General features: G+C 50.3%; 1 protein-coding gene across 1 annotated transcript; it reads right to left on the bottom strand.

The window, feature by feature from the left end:
• Positions 1-1,791: 1,791 nt before the first annotated feature.
• Positions 1,792-12,526, bottom strand: PRR15L (proline rich 15 like). Its single transcript, XM_070774445.1, has 5 exons — positions 12,386-12,526; positions 7,539-7,582; positions 7,004-7,266; positions 3,895-3,954; positions 1,792-2,951 (listed from the first exon to the last, which is right to left on the bottom strand). Exons 1-5 carry the CDS (start codon positions 12,524-12,526, stop codon positions 2,620-2,622), a joined length of 840 nt encoding a protein of 279 aa, XP_070630546.1. The 3' UTR covers positions 1,792-2,619.
• Positions 12,527-13,276: the final 750 nt, after the last annotated feature.

Here is a 13,276-nt window from a genome sequence, read left to right as displayed (position 1 = left end):
GCGGGAGGTCCCTATGGTTTGGGATCTCACCCTTGAAGCTGGTTGGCTTTTCCTCACTGGTTCCAGATTCTGGGCGGCCCCCTCAGAGGATGCTCGCCTCCCAGGACCGCAAGGCCCAGGCATGACCCTCTCTCCCCACCTTCCCACTGCAGAAGGTGACTGTACTCCTTTCCTTGTTCTGAGCCTCAGTTTCCCTTCCCTGTTGTTGTTCATTTGCTCTGTCCTGTCCGACTTTTTTGCAACCCCATGGACTGCAGCATGCCAGGCTTCCCTTCCCTAAGCAGATAAAAACCCAGGGGGAAGGGGGCTGTGTGGTGCAGCAGCCATATGCACAGATCTGGCCTCAGTCCGAGCTCTGCCACTAGGAACCCCTGACCCAGGTCTGGTGACTTGATCTCTTAAGCCTCAGCTAATGCAGCTGGAAAACTAGAAAACGGTGGTAATGACAGCACCTATGATGAGAGGCTTACAGGAGGAACTTCGTGGGGTACTCACCACAGAGCTGGCTGATTATAAACCCTCTGAGTATCAGGTGCTAACTCTGGGCAGAGCTGCAGTCGGCGGAAAGTCAGCTCCTCCATGGGAGGCTTTATGGACTGAATGATTGTGGGGACCCTAGAAAGTTCCATGTGGTGGGGCGGGATGGGGAAGAGGCTTGGGGGAAGGCCATACACCTGAGCCCACCTTCCCTCCCTCCAGTCCCTGGGCTCCCTCCCTCTTCTTCAGAGTTGCCTCTGGCCTGGGTGAGGCCAGCTAACAAAGGCCCCCTTTGTACAGGTCTGTTTGTTTTGGTAAATGTCCTGAGTAACCTCCCTGGGGTGGCCCAGCAGCCTGTGAGGAGCTGACCTGGAAGCCACAGAATCACATTGTTTAGTTGTCACCTTGGTCTCTTTCTGTTCCCACCATGAGCTCCAGAGATTTGGCCAATTTTTTCCCAGTTCTCGGCTCCTGGGGCTTGAGGAGGGTCTAGACCTAACAGCATAGGGAGTAAGCTCTCTCTTCATCCTTAAACGGAAGCATGAGCTGTGGTGGAGTTCCTTCATAAAAGAGAGGAAAGGAAACCGATATGCATTGGGCACAGACGTAGGACTACTTATGGGTCATGTGATACTGACCATGTACATGTGCTAAGTCACTTCAGTCATGTCTGACTCTTTGCGACCCTTTGGACTGTAGCCCTCCAGGCTCCTCTGTCCCTGGGATTCTCCAGGCAAAAATCCTGGAGTGGGTTGTCATGCCCTCCTGCAGGGGATCTTCCCAATCCAGGGAAGATCCAGGGATCAAACCTGCATCTCCTGTGACTCCTGCATTGCAGGTGGATTCTTTACCAGTGAGCCACCAGGGAAGCTTATACTGGCCACTGTCTGTGAAATAGATATTAGTACAGCCCCTTTTACAGAAGAGGAAGCTGAGGCTCAGAGGAGATTTTGTTTTTGTTTTTTAATGTTCCCCAAATCACCCAGCTGCTAAAGGAGGAACCAGAATTTGAATCTGGATCCCAAACTAAACCCCTGAGATTTGGGGGTCAGTCACCAGAGGTCTGCTCCATTCTCTTAGAGCGCCTGAAAGGCCTTTCTGTTGCTGAGGTATAACTAGCTCCTTCCTTTGCGCTCTCCATCTCCAGATGCTAAGATGGCTTGGTGGTGAAGTTAATGCCCCGTGCACTAACTATATTTTTTCACCTGGGGACCTTTCCTGATGCTCAAAAGGAATAGTTTGAACACAAAGTAAAAAAGAGTAAAGTCATGAAAAACAGCATTTCAGTAAATGTAAGACAAGAGCATACATAGGTTCTCTGCTTTTGCAGCATTGTTTATTACAAAAAGAAACCTACAATTTTTTTTCTTTTTAACAAAATTCAAGGCTCCAGTACTCATCTCTGGAGCTGATCCATCTTAAATACTAGTAGGGATAGGAGGGCTCCTGCCAGAACTTCCCACCCCCGTTCCAAGTTTGGACCCGAGGGGCTGTGTACTTTCCCTTTGAGGGTGCATGCAGAACTTGTGGGGTCCCTGGTCCCGCCTTCCGCAGCACCTCCTAGGGAGTGCCAGGGTCCCCTCCCCCTTCACACCTGGGGACAAAGTTCCAGGAAGTTTCTCACTTGAGTTAGGAGGTGAACTCAAGTTCATCATCTCCACCTCAGCTCCAGGAAACCACCCCCATCACGTGGCTTCTGGAAAATGCACTCAGAATTGATCCAGAGAATAATCACAGGTAGAGAAAGTAGAGGGAGCAGTAATTTAAACTCACCCTTGACCCTGTGCCCCGGCAGGGGGTGAGGTCTGTCCGGATCCCCTGCTCTGTTCCTTCCACGCCCACCTCCCTGCTGGCGCTGCCAGTGCTTCCAGGAGGGCTGTCCTTCCCAAGTGGGACTTTTCAACCTTGAACTGAAGTGCCTTTGTATGTGGTAGGGGAGGGCAGGAGGACCTGGGATCTCTCAGGCCTTCCAGAAAGCCAGAGCACATAAATACAAACCTAAAACCAGACATTTCCTGCCAGCAGGCATCAAGTCCCCCCACGGCTTCAGCTGTGGCCAAAGAGGCCAGCGTGGCAAGCTCCTGTCTCAGACCCAGCTGATGGCAGGGAGCGGGAAGGTGCTAGCGTCCTCCTCGGCCCCCTTCACTGTCCTTTGCCCTCCCTGTCATCAAAGAGGTTGGGGTTCTCCGCCAATGAGGCTCGGACCTTTTTCTTCTCCTTGAAGCGGCCTGAGTTGGAGACTTTGACGTGCTTGCCCTTGGTGTTCTTGTCCACAATCTTCTCCAAGCGGGTGTTAAAGTTGCTGTTGGGGTTCCCACTGTCAGGCCTCGGGGGCTCCGCACCACCCTCACTCTGGGTGTAGGTGTCAGGGATCTCATACAGCACTTTGGGAGTGGATTTCTTTTTCCTCAGGAAGGTCAGCTTCCACCAACCAACTTCGGTCATGGCGTTCCCAGACCTGAGGGTGGGGCTTCCTGCAGGAGCAGGGGATGTAGAGAAAGGGGTCAGTGGGGAGAAGGGGTAGGGGCCTTGGAGCAGCCCTTTCTAGTCTCCCAACCAGGTTTGAAAGAATTGAAGGTGGGGCCAAGTGAACCCAGGATTCAGGTAAGCGATGCAATCCTTTTGATGAACATGAGGAGAGACAAGGGTCTGGGGAAGAGGCGGTCAAGAAAACATCCATGGGGGAGCCATCTGAGCCAGGCGTACGGGACAGTGGGACAGCTACACCGCTGCCAGACAGCTTGACACTCCAGGCCCCTTGGGGCTGCAGGAGAGTGAATAGCTTGCCAGGTCATAGAGCGACTAGGCCTTGGCCACCTTCCCAAGCTCTTCCCGCTATGCCTCCAGGCCCTGCTGCCAGGACCAGACAGGTGATCACCTGGTATCAGACAGACAGAAATACCCTATGCATTTTCTTTGGAATTCATTATAAAATTAAACAGGATTTGTGATGTTCAGAGTAATTTGGACTTCCCAGTGGTCACCACTGGAGCTGAGGAAGCAGCTGGGGTTTTTATAAGAGAGAGAAACATCAGGCTGGGAGTGGGAAGTCCCAAGAACTATTCCAGCCTCATGACCTCTGGCAAGGTACATCTTTGGACCTTATGTCCACCTGTCCTTTCCAGACCTAACGTTCAGCCCTAATGTTAATCCTTGCCCACAAGGTAGACATGCTTTGCAAAGTAAAACTTATTGAGGTGTGGTTCCCTTTGCCCATACAGCTTCCATAAAGACAGGAGTTCGACGGAAACCTGAACGTTTGAAAGGAGGTTTGGTGGGGCCAAGAGGTACATGTGGGGTCTGGTTATCACAGGCTGGACCCTCCATAAGGGTATCCCATGAGAGGTGGGGCAGGGTTCTGAAATCCAAGCTTCTCCACTGACAACATGATGTGTCCTGACACAGTAGTGGCCTCACCTTTCACTAGTCCATGAAGTTGCTGCCTGAGCTGGTGGAAGTTTTGGCAGATGAAGTTATCTGGACACAAGAAAAAGAGAGTATAGGCTAGAGATATTAAGATCAATGAAAGAGCAGGCAGAGTGATGAGAAATGGAAACATCTTTGGGCCTGGAGAGGTTGGTGGTCTGATTTTCAGAACTCCGTGGTACTGTTGCAGGGAGAAGTCAATTCTGGCTCCATGTTGAAACTGTTTCCTTGACTTGCTTTCCATTGCTTTTGTTATTATACTCCTACATAACGGCCTGTCTCAGAGAATCCTGCCCCTCTGCCTGACTGTTAAACTAAAGTGCCTTTGTTCAGAACCCTGTCCACCCATAGACGGCAGGAAGGAAGAAACTAACACATCCCCCTGCCTGAGGCTTGCCATTCTAGGAGATATTTGCAAAATTAATGGCCTTTTTACTTTGTTTCCTCCTCCCTGCCATCTCTGATCCATAAAAGAACCTGGCATTCAGACCCTGAAAAGATGGTTATTTTGAAACATTAGTCTGCCATCTTCTTGGTCAGCTGGCTTTCTGAATAAAATTGTATTCCTTGCCTCAACACCTCATCTCTCTGATTCATTGGCCTGTCACGTAGAGAGCACAGCGAGCCTGGAGTTGGTATCAGTGTGAGCTGTGCAAGTCCTGAGGAGGAGGGTGCAATAGCCCCAGGACATCGGAAAGCTAGATGATCAACCAGCCCAAGGTCAGGCAAATATATCACCTACTTTTAAAAACTGATGGTCTTAACTACATTTTCTAAAAAGACCTGAAGAAATATGACAAATGATTAATATTGGTTTTCTTTAGGTAGTAGGAATATGGGATGTTTTCTCCTCTTTCTCTCTACATATATATATATATATATATATAAATTTTTTTTTTATTTTATTATTTTGATTCCCAGATTTTCCATAATGAGTCTGGAGTTTTTTTTAGAGGGGGAGCAGGTCAAATTCATAAATAATGAAAGAGGGACTTGCTGGCAGTCCAGTGGTTAAGACTCCGTGCTTCCAATGCAGAGGGCATGGGTTTGATTTCTGGTCAGCAAACTAAGATCCTACATGCTGTGTGGTTCAGTCAAAAAAGTATTTAAAAAGAAAAAGAAAGAAATGAAAACAGGATGCTGACCTAAGCTTGAAATGAACTGAGTGCCTGCATCCGTGGCCTCCTTGCTGTGGTTGTCCCCTGGCCCTGCATATATCCATCCACTTGCCCAGAGCAAGGGGGTTCCTCCCCACCTCTCTGTCCAGGAAGCAGATCCCACTTTGCCAGCTCTGTCCCTCGAGCTGAGCTCAAGAAGCAAGAAAATCCCAAGGAGATCTAGTGCAGCTCCCACTTAGAAAGTGAAGGAGGGGTAAGTGGTCAGGTAAATACTTTCAGGGCACCCTGGAGAGGTGAGTGCACCAAGGAGACAGCCTGAGAGCTTTGCTTTGGCAGCCTGCCCCACCTGGGCTTAGCACAGCCTTGCACAGAACTTGGTGTTCCAGAATAGGTTTCTGGAAGGAGCCTTGGGGAGGGCCAGGAAGGAGGGTCAGGGTGCTTGCTTGGCCTATGGGTGCCCCAGTCACCACCTGGTCTGGGGCAAAGCCCACAACCCCACCACGGCCCATCTGGGACTGCTAAGGAACTTGGGGAATGGAGGATTCAGCTCCTGAAACAACAGTAACCACCAAACTGCCTTGCTCCATGAGAGTACCCACTGCTTGTGCCACTTAAAATATATCACTTTAACAGGTCTCTGAACTTGGCATTCATGGGTCTTAACTCTCCTTGGAGTAAAGGGAGCCACTTGTCAGAAAACCACAGAAAGAGGTCAGAGTAGCCCTTGGGCCCTTCCCTGGAGCCTCCACCATGGCACCAAAGTATTGGTGCCTTTGGCTCCTGGCCTTGAATTCTGGTCTCTCCAAAATACTCTCTGCTAGGCCTTGCTGTCCCTTCTGTCCAGGAGGACATGACACACCAGTAAGCAGGTGTTTAGCCCTTTAAGCAAGGCAAATCTATGGAAATCTGAATGTGCAGAACAGATACATTAGAGGACTATTCTTTGTTTTTCAAAACAAGGGGGCTACAAGATTCTTTTAAATAGTGAGCTACCTCAAGATTGTGTAAAATCTGATTTGTTTTAGGAAAAAAATGTGACACAACAGTCAAACTTCCCCGATATCCAAAGTTGGAAAAAGCCAGAGGCCAACAGTCGCATGCCCACGCGTAGTCACAGGAGGCTAGAGGGACCTGGGGGAGGGGATGTACTTGGAATTTTGAACAGACTCAGCAGCTGGTGATATACCTGCTTTTGCAGGGCCTGAGCAGGCGCACTGAGGGCAAGGCCCTTGCCCCGGGGACTTGCAATCCATCGGATGATAGAAATCAGCCCTGAAGATGCAAGTTACACCTCCACTGTTTGCACAGCTCGGGAATCCACACGGCCTCACAGGATAGCCTACCACCCTGTGCCTATGGTGGTTAGCACCCTGGCATGCATGTGGGCACCCCAGGACAGCTCCCACCATGCCAGCTGGGTTCTGTGAACTGCCCTAAGGGCCTTGCCAGACAGGGTTGGGCTCCTTCTGAGCTGGAACAAGTTAACCATTGACTGGGGTGGAGGTGGAAGGCTGGAGGCATGGGTGGGGGGTGGGGGTGGGGTTGAAGGGGTGAGTCGCCTTCCTGCAGTAAGACAAAACTCAGAACCTCTATTCCTTGCATCTCTGCATGGCCCCTGTGGTACTTCTCCACTCTGTGTGACACTCAGGTACCGTGGAGAGGACAGGGATATATATTCCTACCAGACAGCCAGAAACATCCTCCAGCGGGGGAGGGGGTAGCAGGTGGTAAGCTCCTGTCCAGCAAGAGTTAACAGATCACTGCTCTGGAGTAAAACTTTTCCAGAAGGAGCTCTGTTGGAGGCCTGGATTGACTCCAAGAAGCCAGTGGGATGAGTCGAGCTCTGCCTGCCCACCTAGAGATGGGAGTCGGCATGCCCGGTCCCCCTTCCCAGCTGGGCGTATCAGCCATGGAAGCAGAACTGAGCCCCCAGACAGAGGTCCATGCCTTGTTTTCCCCTCCCGCCCACCCTCTGCCGGTACCTGTGAGCCCGACTGCTGGGAGGCTGGAGGCGAGAGCTTCCCTAGAGAAGGAGCTGAGTGCAGGAGCTGCGCCCCGGGAGACTGGGGGAGGTGGGGGTGCCTCCGGACTGCCGCGCCAGGCAAGGCTCAGGCTGGGAGAGCTGGGTAGGAGCAGCTGTGCAGCAGGTGCGGAGAAACAGGTGCAGGACGGTACCTGCTCCGCTGTGGCTCCGGGAGTCAAGGTGAACCTGAAACCCAGCCCCTCCCGGCTAAGTAAACAGAGGCTGGCTCAGCTGATGAATATTCATTACCCCAGAAATCCAATCCCAGCGCCCCTGCACCCACCCAGAAGACAGGGTCCTCCAAGGACCGCCTGGCCAGGAAGAAGAAACCCCAAGGGAAGTCAGGGGTGAGGAGAACCCGGGAGCCTCTCGCCTCATTCTGCCACTCTCAGGGGCCTGTTTGCACCCCAGCCATAACTGAGGTCATCCCTACCTGTTCCATGCCCCAAAGAGGCCAGACCCCTCTCCAGCATGAACTGCCACCTAGACTTTACCCCAGGCACAATCCAGAAAGGGTTAAGGGCCGCTGCTCCGGCGGCTGGCGGGAGAAACGGGAGCACCCAGCTGCTTTGAACTCAAGAGTCGAAACCAGTCCCTGGTCAAACTGGTTGGCAGACCGGTTCCCAGGCTGCCTGCTTCCACCCCAAGCCTCAGGCGGGTGCTGGGTGGGAGGCTGTGGTTCCCTCCTGACCTGAAGGCTTTTCCTCAAGTTCTCCCTAGAAGGGGGTTGAGTGGCACCAGCTCCTCCTTAGGCCAGGTTCTCCAGACCCACCGCAACCTCCCGTGTCTACATCCCCTCCTCCCTCGCTTAGAAGCAGTCTTCACAGACCTTGAAATTCTGCCTTCCGCCATGGACTGTGTGGCCCATTCCAGGACCGAGGAGATCTGGAGGTGGGGGTGGGGTGGGGGTGGGCACTGGGTAGAGGAAAAGCGTACAATTCCCCCATCCTTGGCACCCCCTCCAAGTTATATTCTAAATTCTAATTAACCAGCTCTCAAACCTGCCCACACTTTCAGCACTGAGTCTACATGGTTCAGCTTCTCAAGGCCTCTTGAGTTCGTCTTTGCCTCCATCCTAAACAGCCCCTGTGTCCCTGGGCCTCAGGTGGACAGTCCTGCAGAGGCTCCCCATGGCCCAGAGTGGAACCCACTTGGCCTGGCCCTCCTAGTCTGCACGTCTCTTCCAAACTCTCCCTGAACGTGCACACAAGGCGTTTCTCTGCTTGCCATCCTTGGTATGGAAGCTATCTAAGAGGACGAGATTAGGAATGGTCTCCCCACCCCCTGAGTAAACCAAGACAAACTCCTATTCATCCTTTAAGGCCCAAATTATTATGCCCCCTACTCCCCCGAGAATTGTCTTACTCCTACTGGGCTTCCTCACATGCTTCTATTTAACATGCCATATACCATGATTAAGTGTGTGCATACACATATACATATATAGTAATGTAATGATCCAGTCACGTATTTGCCTCCCTTAGAGAATGTTAGCGCCTTGAGAGAAATAGCCTATGATATCCCTTATATGCAGAATCTAAAAAGAAATGAAACAAATGAACTTATTTACAGAACAGACTACAGACTTAGAGAAGGAAGAGGATGAGGCGAAAGGATAGTTAGGGAGTTTGGATCAACATGTACATACTATATTTATTTAAAATGGGTAACCAATAAGGACCTATTGTACAGCACAGGGAACTCTGCTCAAGGTGATGAGGGAGCCTGGATGGGAGAGAAGTTTGGGGGAGAATGGATACATGTGTATGTGTATATATATATATATATATATGATTGAGTTCCTTTGCTGTCCACCAGAAACTGTTACAACACTGTTAGTCAATTATACTCCAATATAAAATAAAAAGTTAAAAAAAAAAAGTTAGCTCCTTGAGCCCCGAGATGTCTGTCACTGATACAGACCTGGCACATAGTTAGTACTTAATGCAAACTTTAAAATACAAATAAGAAATATAAGTATTGTCTTTAAGAAATTCTTAATGCAGCCACTTGTCCCAGGTAAATGTGAGAGAAAACCCATTTATTTCACTTCTGGCTGTTTCAGCTATGCTCACTTGGGGATCTATGAGAATGAAGGATATTGTTTTGTAAGGTTCTCCTAACTCTCGTGAGAGGTATACACAGCTGTCCCAGGAAGATTTCTAGATCTGTCACTTTCTCCGAAAGCCTGGTTGAGAGTCAGTGTCCAGTCCAGAAGATACTGAAGAGGCTAAAAAGTTAACTGAGGTATTGGGAAAATAGTAGAAGGACGATGGGATGAGCACTAGCTTGGGGACTGTAACCAAGGGTCAGGACACTGTTCCATCTGTACAGGAGGAAGGGACTTGTGCTGAAAATACGCACTCCCTTCCCCCTCTCACCCCACACCACCCTGCTTCAAAATCCAGGCCTTTCTGATGTGTGCAATCCAGAGGGGGCAGAATTATGTTCTCTCAGCTCCACTCTGGAGAAGGCACCCCAGTGGGTGGGATTTAAGCGGATGCCTACGTGACCTGCCCTTCAGAGAAGGCCAGCAGGGCCAGGTACAGGAGCAGAGGCCCGCCTCAGCTCCCCATCCTGGGAGGGATCAGCCTGGGAAGTTAGGCCCAACCCCTGACCTTTGGTAGGTTTATTTCTGGGAGGAGCAGGGTTGGGAGAGGAGTTTGAGATAAGGCTATAAACTATGACTATCCCTTAAACAGATCACCCCCACAAGGCTGCTGTATTGTTTTCTAGAATTTTCCACCTTTTAACACACCTTCTTAAAGCTAGGTTCAAGTGTGATATTTCAAATAGGAACATGAAATGTGCAAGTTTTCCGAAATGTGTCCTTGTTGGCTAAAGCAAGTTGAAATACACCTAAGGGAGTCTCAAGGACCTTGGTGCCCTGTTAGACATGCATGGGGCCCCATTGGGTTGCAGATCTAACCTGGCCCAAAAGATCATTCCTAGTTTATTGACCTCTGCCCAGGGAGTAGATCTAGGCTCCAGGGATATTTATTTCCCAAAGCAGGGAGAAGGGAGGGCCTGCCATCCTCCTCAGCACTCCCCTTCCTCTGGAAGGCCAGGAGATGAGAGTTTGGGGGTGGCCAGCCTGGTTGAAGGGCAAGTGGGGCAAGGCCACAGACTGGTCCCTGGAAGCTATACCAGGTGCAGCCGGGAAGACGGCAGGGCAGGTCTGAGGTGAGTGTTGAGGTTGCCACTGGAGGGGCTGCCATTGCTCTCCTTCAAGGAGACCTCAGTGGGCAGTGGGAATACGAGCAGCCAGTGTTCATGTGGACTGTGCAAATACTTAGAACTCTGAATCCTCATTGCACTCTGAGATAGAGCCTCTGAGTGGGTTCACCGACTTGCATCCCCACCAGCAATTTTCCTATCACTCTTTGTATTAGTTCTTTGTGGCTACTATAACACATTACTACAGACTTCGATGGATTTAAGCAACAGAAATGTATTCTCTCACAGTTCTGGAGGTCAGAATTCCAAAATCACTTTCACTGGCCAAGACGAAGGTCTTAGCAGGGTCATGATCACTCTCGAGTCTCCAGGGACAGTTCCTTGCCTCCTCCAGCTTCTGGTGCCTGTAGGCATTCCCTGGCTTGCGGCCACATCACTCCCCTCTCTGTCTCCTTCATCCTCACGTCACTTTCCCCTCTTTCATGTTGTCTAATCTCTATTTCTCTTTTATAAGAATACTTGGGAGAGGGACTTCCCTGGTGGCCCAGTGGTTAAAAATCCACTGGCTATTGCAGAGGACACTGGTTGGATTCCCAGATTCCCATGAAGCAACTAAGTCCACGTGCCACACCTACTGAAGCCCAGACCCTAGAGCCCGTTCTCCAAAACAAGAGAAGTCACCACAATGAGAAGCCTGTGCATCAGTAGGCCCTGATTGCTGAAACTAGAGAAAGACTGGGGGCAGCAACAAAGACCCAGTACAGACAAAAATAAATTAAAAAAAAAGAATACTCGGGAGAGTATGTAGGGTCCACCCAGACGATCCAGGATGATCTTAATCACATCTGCAAAGACTCTTTTTTCAAACAAAGTCATATCCACAGGTTCCAGTGATTTGATGTGGACATCTCGGCGGGGGCGGGGCGGGGGACTGGAAGATGAGTTTTTTGTCCTACCACACTATTCATTTTGACCATTTCCATACTGTCAGACTGGTAGTGAGTGTGCCAACCAGAATACCCTGCAAAGAAGGACTTACTGCCTTCCTCAGCTGCTGGCCTCCAGCTGTCAGCTCTTCCAGGGTCCACATCAGCTGCAGAGAGCATCTCTCCCAAGGGCCTGCCCTTCTAGGGATGTCAGGTCCAGCCATTTCAGCCCCATGAAGGACATGCTGAGGGGCCGTATTCACTTCACTAAACTGACGGAAGTTCTGCAAGGCCTGCGTTACAGCTGGATTTCTCTCTCTGCCGAATCCTGCTTCTGTCTGGTTCCTCTCACAGGAAGTGATCCCTAGTAAGCATCTTGCCCCTTAAACTTCACCTACTCTGGAGAACACAACCCAGGACAGAGACATTAACATTTTTGCCAATGCGACGGAAGTGAAGTAATCATTTTTGTGTTTTATATATTTACTTTTCCCTAGAGCACTGGATTGTGGCTTCCCAGGTGGCTCTAGTGGTAAAGGACCTGCCTGCCAATGCAGAAGACGTAAAAGATGTGGGTTCGATCCCTGGGATTCCCTGGTGGCTCAGAGGTTAAAGCGTCTGCCTGCAATGCGGGAGACCTGGGTTCTATCCCTGGGTCGAGAAGATCCCCTGGAGAAGGAAATGGCAACCCACTCCAGTATTCTTGCCTGGAGAATCCCATAGATGGAGGAGCCTGGTGGGCTACAGTCCACGGGGTCGCAAAGAGTCGGACACTACTGAGCGAATAGTCTCTAGCATGCTCTAGTGCACTGGATTGAATAGTGTCCCCCAAACTCAGGTCCACCTGGAATCCTGAAGTGTGACCTTATTTGGAAATAGGGTGCTTGCAGACGTAATTAGTTAAGCTGAGAACATACTAAATTAGGGTGGGCCTTAAATCCAAGGACTAGTGTCCTTACAGGAGGAGAGACATGAAGGGAGAATGCCATGCGATGACAAGAGCAGAGGATGAAGTGATGCAGCTGCCACTCAAGGAACAGCAAGGACTGTCTGTAGCCACCAGAAGCTGAGTGAGTGGCAGGAACAGACGGTTCCTCAGAGCCTGTGGAAGGAACCAGCCTTGCTGACACCTTGATGTTAGACTTCTGGCCTCCAGAACTGTGAGAGAATACATTTCTAATTTATTTAAAATTTTATTTTATTTCATCCGTTTATGTTTAGCTGCACTGGGTCCTCACCACTTTTTCAGGCTTTCCCAGTTGCAATGAGCAGAGGCGGTGCCCTGGCTTCCCATTGCGGTGACTTCCCTTGTGGAGCGTGGACTCTAGGCACACGGGCTTCAGTAGCTGCAGCATGAGGGCTTGGTGGTTGCAGTTCATGGGCTCTAGAGCGTGGGCTCAGTAGTCATGGCGCACGGGCTTAGTTGCTCCAAGGCATGTGGAGTCTTCCCGAACAGGGGATCAAACCCATGTCTCCTGCGTTGGCAGGCAGATTCTTAACACTGGACCACCAGGGAAGTCCTTATTCTATTTGTCAATATTTATTTATTTGGCTGTGCTGGGTCTTAGTTGCATCATGCAGTATTTTTAGTTGCAGCATGCGGGATTTAGTTCCCTGAACAAAGACTGAGCCCAGGGCCTCTGCATTGGGAGCCCAGAGTCTTAGCCCTGGAATACCAGGAAAGTCCCATATTTATTATTTTAAAGCACCCTAAGTGCAGCACAGTGCTCAGTCACTCAGTTGTGTCTGACTCTTTGGGACCTCATGGGCTGCCCACCAGGCTCCTCTGTCCACAGGGATTCTCCAGGCAAGAATATTGGAGTGGGTTGCCATGCCCGCCTCCAGGGGATCTTCCCAACCTAGGGATCAAACCCAGGTCTTCTACATTACAGGTGGGTTTTTTACCATCTGAGCCACCAGGGAAGCTCTTTAAAGCACCTGTTTGGTGATAAGTTGTTACAGCAGCCCCAGTTAACCATACACTGAGTTTCTAGTAAGACTGAGAGTCTTTTCACACATGTATTGGCCATTTGGGTTTCCTGTTCTCTAAAAAGATCCTTTCTCAACACAGAAAAACATCTCCACCTGCCCACTGTTGTCCTTCTAGCACTAAAATAATACAACTGCTT

The sequence above is a fragment of the Bos indicus genome, chromosome 19, assembly GCF_029378745.1.
Source record: "Bos indicus isolate NIAB-ARS_2022 breed Sahiwal x Tharparkar chromosome 19, NIAB-ARS_B.indTharparkar_mat_pri_1.0, whole genome shotgun sequence".
Taxonomy (NCBI): domain Eukaryota; kingdom Metazoa; phylum Chordata; class Mammalia; order Artiodactyla; family Bovidae; genus Bos; species Bos indicus.
Note: the sequence above shows the minus strand (reverse complement) of the source record. Positions and strands in the feature narration are given on the sequence as shown.

What these genes read in the sequence shown, in the direction of transcription:
- PRR15L (XM_070774445.1), bottom strand. Translation starts at nt 12,526, where the DNA reads ATGAACTGCAACCACCAAGCCCTCATGCTGCAGCTACTGAAGCCCGTG. An exon ending in TGGGAAAGCCTGAAAAAGTG is followed by an intron (nt 7,583 to 12,385) that starts GTGAGGACCCAG and finishes TTCTCCCGCCAG; the next exon opens with CCGCCGGAGCAGCGGCCCTT. An exon ending in CCCAGCAGTCGGGCTCACAG is followed by an intron (nt 3,955 to 7,003) that starts GTACCGGCAGAG and finishes TCTTGTGTCCAG; the next exon opens with ATAACTTCATCTGCCAAAAC.